Genomic DNA, 5,233 nt, shown 5'->3' on the forward strand with positions numbered 1-5,233 from the left:
TGCCAACAAGTGCTTGCTGACAGGAGCCTGATATAGCTGTCTCCTGAGAGGCTCTGCCAGTGCCTCACAAATATCCATTTGGACTGAGCATAGGATCCCCAAAGAAGGAGCTAGAGAAAGTACCCAAGGAGCTAAAGTGGTTAGTAGCCCCATAGGAGGAACATCAATATGAACTAACCAGTACCCCCAGAGCTCCCAGGAACTAAACTACCAACCATAGAGTACACATGGTGGAACTTGTGGCTCTAGCTGCAAATGTAGCAGAGGATGGCTTAGTCGGTCATCAATGGGATGAGAGGCCCTTGGTCCTGTGAAGGCTCTATGCCCCAGTGTAGGGGAATGCCAGGACCAGGAATGGGAGTGGGTGGGTTGGTGGGCAGGAGGAGGGAGGAAGGGATAGGGGATTTTCGGAGGGGAAACCAGAAAAGGGGATAACATTTGAAATGTAAATAAAGAAAATATCTAATGAAAAAAGGACAAATGATGCCCATGTCAGACACTTGCTTGAATCACAGCAGATCACTTTCATGAAACTCAATGCTGTCAACAGACATTTGGCTCATTGTGAATCACAGCTCAGATGACAAGCGTTATGAGTAGGTTGCTGACAACCAAGATAAATAGGAGGGATAACTTGTTCTTTTTCCCTCCCAATTGGGTGTTGTGGAGAGGAACTTCATCAATAGGAATATACAGCTTTAAGGTTACCATTGTGCTCACTGTTACCATTGCTTCACTCTACAGCCACCTTCTGCATGGATTTCTTCACTGGCCCATTGTAAATTTGCTGCTCTACAGAGCTACCTCTATAGCTGCCTCTTAAACTCTTAATTCTTAGTTTACAAAACCATTGAAGGGCTTTTCTTCCTTCCTTTTAAAAAATTCATATTAACTTCAAACTGATTGTAAGATTTTTTAAGTGACTTGGAAAGCAGTGCTATACAGATCAGTACAATAATATGTTTTGTAAGAATGAACATCAATATATAAAGATTCAATGTGTTCATAAAAATCATAGAAAAAAGTTATTCATCATAGAAAGAAAAATCAATTTTCCATACCTTTTATTATCTATCAGGAATTGAATAATGCTCAGACAGAATTCCAAAGGCATAGCAAGATATAGTATTTCCTTAGCAGCTAACAAAGAGAAACATATTAATTAGTTAATCATACTAACAAAGAAAAAAAGAATGAAAATGAGTAAAACATATCAACTTTATATAAAGTTTAACTGTTTTCAATAAATTTTCTGCTCAAAATATTCATATTAAAATTTGCTATACACCGTATTTTATCTAGCACTTCACCAAAATCCTTTTAATAATGCATTAATACCCAATACTAGAAAGGGCAGTGACATGGACATCTTTATATGGACTGCAAAGTAACCGAGTGCAAACTTTGTGAAATCAACCTGGAAATGCCCTATGCTAAGAACACCTGATTAAGACTTTGGAATCTAAAGTCAGATGTAAGTAATACCAGTTGCCACCTGTATAGCCATAAGCAAGTTATTTCATTTTTAGTTTGTCACATGTCAAGTAATAACTATATTACAGATATATTTATGTTATCAAGAGGATTCCATGAGATAATATATGTAGATTACATAGCAATATATCTAGCACTCACTAAAAATTAAATAAATGACAATTCCTATTGCTGTTTTTCCCTTTCTTCAGAAATTATATTTATGAAAAGCCATCTAAAGTATGGGTAAAGTTTCTGAAAAAAAGATATTTAAAAGAGTTTCTATTATAAAATAGAAAGGAACCATTGTGAAATATCCACTATGGTGTAGCCAAAAACTATCATATAAATGTTTAAAATGTTGCTGAGTATTAAATAAGATGGAACAATGACTATAAACTAACATAAAAATAGTTAAGACTACTAGTAAGTGCAAAATTTAAAAACAAATTCATATGTAATATTAATTTTGTAAAACACACAAAATAGACTAAGAAAATAACAATACATCATCAAAGTGCTAAAAATATTATGTGTAGATTTAATGATTAATTCAGCAAATGTTTAATGAGTATATTCTCTAAGTCTGTCACTATATTTGGGAATCTAGCACTAAACAAAATACACAACAAGCCTTGCTAACAAGCTTATATTCTAGGGCAGCATTTTCTCAACCTTCCTAAACGCTGCACTCCTTTATACAGTTCCTCATCTTGTAGTGACCCCCATCCATTACTTTCATTGCTTTTTCATAACTGCAATTTTGCTACTGTCATGAACCATAATGTAAATATCTGATATGCGACCCTGTGAAAGAGTTGTTTGACCCACAGGTTAAAAACACTGTTCTAGGGGATGGTAGGACCATCCATAGCTTTAGTATCTTCCAAATTTTTCTCTGATGAGTTTGTGATATCTTTTCCTGATAAAAGTTTGTCTACTTTAATTTTTTGCCAGTTATGTTAGCACGTACCTTTAATACCAGCAGTTGGCTGAGACTAGCAGATCTGTGAGTTCAAAGCCAGCTTGGTCTTACATAGCAAGTTCCAAGACAGCCAAGGCTATAAAGTGAGACCTTGTCTCAAAAAAGGTCTTTTGAACCTTTTATGCTATAAAAATATCAGGGAAAGTCAAATGCCTCCAATTAGGCTAATCATTCGAACTGGAAAAGACTTTTGTAAAGGAATGAACAAACTACAGCTAGGGATGCAGCCAATAGGGACGTAGCTGAGTAGACTAGAGTGTGCCTAGCATGCACAGTCCCCAGCAGTGCAAAATAGAATACATTATAACATTATTTTCTCAACAGAATAAAATAAAATGGTTATTATTTTAAAAGAAAACCTTAAAATTTATGGAAATCTCATAATTTATAACAATTTCAGAAAAATAACTACTCTAATCTCTGCTTCTGATAATGCATTTAAATAAACATTGTGATGAGGAATTCTAATCCAAAACTAATCAACTTCAAACTTGGTAATTCAAGATTCTATCTTAATTTTATACATAGTGTTAGTTCAAGTAAGCATTTTGAGTTCCTTAGCTTTCTAATGTAAGGAAAGTGCACTGTTATCCTGGATCTTAACAGGTTTCATCCTGTGTATGTGAAGGGGAGATAGAATCCTCTCTATATTTCAGTTTCTGGGGTCTTTTGAGTCACTATATTGATATAGCTCACAGAAAAATTCAGCAATATTGAATTAGCACAAAACTTAGGGCTACTTCCAAATTTGATTACTGTCCTAATTATTTAAGAAGAATTTATTATATAACCAATGATTATACTAACACATAATTTTACATAGTACAAATAACTCTTAAAGATAAAACAATAGTAATAAATTAATAATTAAATAAATTAAATAATTGAAATAATAATTCTTAAAGACAACTAAAATATCCAGTCATGGTGGATCTACAGCCCCAAAATTTGGGAAATGGAAGCAAGAGAATCAAGAGTTCAAGTCCATCTTTGGCCACTTTCTAAATTCAAAGATAGCCTAAACTATACAGAATATATGTGATAAATGCTTTACATACATTTTCTCATAGGATTTTCAAACAATGTGAGTTATGTATTATTATTGTTATTATTGCATCTCTTTTGAAAATAAACTTAAACACAAAAATTAAGGCACTTGCCAAATGACACACAGCTATATATCTGTATATTTATTTCCCTGTATATTCTACGCCATTAATAATAACTGAAAAACAAGTAACAATGTTTATACAAGTAATTATTTAGAAGTGCATCATCAAACAGTTTTATTCAAAGGATAGTTTTTCTCTTTCGGCCACTGTGGAGGAGGCCAAGAATCTCAGTCGAGAACACAGATCTAATTGTTCTCCACGGTACTTCCTCAACCCCCATTCCCATCTCTGAGTCCCTCAATAAACTAACCATGCTTTCCCCACTACCCCTCCAAAACAAGAATCCTTTGTTCATGGTCATAGAACATTTCATAAAGGTTGAGCAGCTGTAATTCTCTGCTAAGCTAAAGGAAGCTGATTGCTTTGATTCAGTTTCTTTTTATAAGCACCTTTTAATTTTACCCCTATTCTTTCTTCTTTCTTTCTTCCTAGTTGATAATTCCTTTTCTATTGATCAGTTTTCTCCTCAACCACCACAAAATTATACCTATTGTGAGTAAATTACAAAATTGCTTTGTGCTGCCATTTCACAATTGTATGCTCTTTGCAGAGAGGTTATACCTTCAAGGAGTTCTTCATTACATGAGTTGCCTTTCACGAGGATCCTCATCTTTAAGAAAAGCCCAGCTGGATGTAAATGTTCCTATTTTAAACAAAGAAATCACAATGATATTATAACTCTGGAGTGTAAAATCCAATTGTTAAGTAATTGCCTGTTTTTTTCAACGTTTGCATGATGACTCAGAATCAAAGGAAATCGAAATTATAAAACATCATATAAATCATATAATATCTGCTCTATCCCCAAGGATTTTTTCTGACACTTTATTCAATCCCAATAAAACAATACAAGGAAAGAACATGCAAAACATTTCCACGGACTGGCAAACATTCATTTAATGGCAATGTAACTATTTAAGTGCCAAATCTCACACCATACTCTAAGGAAAACCTTAAACATCACTTAGATTTATTTTCTACAAAATTTCTCCCTTCTCTTTCCAAAACCTCCTATATACACCTCCTTGCTTTCTTTAAAACGTATGGCTTCTTTTTTCATTAATTGTTGTTATATAAATATATACACAATCGTATAAATGTTACCTGTATGTATGCTTAATAAACATCCTTTGGAAACAATGTTAAAAACACAAAAATTATTATCATTTCTTAGGACATAGCTTTTATGTCTACCACTAATAGCAATATTGCCTAAGTGATATTTCCAAGTTATTGTTAGCTATCCTTAAGGCAACTGTAAAGAGTGGAAGCTATTTAAAACAAAACAAAACAAAACAACAAAAACAAAACTGTGGCCTGGGTACATAGAACAGAACTCTTCCTTTGCAATGACAGTCAGCTTCTATATAAACATTGATTCCATACTCTGTAACTATCTGTAGCTAGTCATTATATGATAACTTAAGAATGAAAAATTAAGCCGGGCGTGGTGGCGCACGCCTTTGATCCCAGCACTCGGGAGGCAGAGGCAGAGGCAGAGGAGGCAGAGGCAGAGGAGGCAGAGGCAGAGGCAGAGGCAGAGGCAGAGGCAGAGGCAGAGGCAGAGGCAGAGGCAGAGGCAGAGGAGGCAGAGGCAGAGGCA

General features: G+C 34.5%; 1 protein-coding gene and 1 pseudogene across 2 annotated transcripts in view; both read right to left on the minus strand.

The window, feature by feature from the left end:
• Positions 1 to 980, minus strand: part of LOC110287021 — a 9,811-nt pseudogene extending 8,831 nt beyond the window's left edge.
• The window catches only part of Tex11 (testis expressed 11), a 202,376-nt gene that overhangs the window by 122,267 nt on the left and 74,876 nt on the right, over positions 1 to 5,233 (minus strand). For both annotated transcript variants that reach the window (XM_021153053.1, XM_021153052.1), the window contains exons 12-13: positions 4,192 to 4,273; positions 1,062 to 1,140 (exon numbers count right to left, since the gene is read on the minus strand). In XM_021153053.1, coding sequence (XP_021008712.1) covers positions 1,062 to 1,140; positions 4,192 to 4,273 — 161 coding nt within the window. The remainder of the gene's footprint in view (positions 1 to 1,061; positions 1,141 to 4,191; positions 4,274 to 5,233) is intronic.

This window comes from Mus caroli, chromosome X (genome assembly GCF_900094665.2).
Source record: "Mus caroli chromosome X, CAROLI_EIJ_v1.1, whole genome shotgun sequence".
Taxonomy (NCBI): Eukaryota; Metazoa; Chordata; class Mammalia; order Rodentia; family Muridae; genus Mus; species Mus caroli.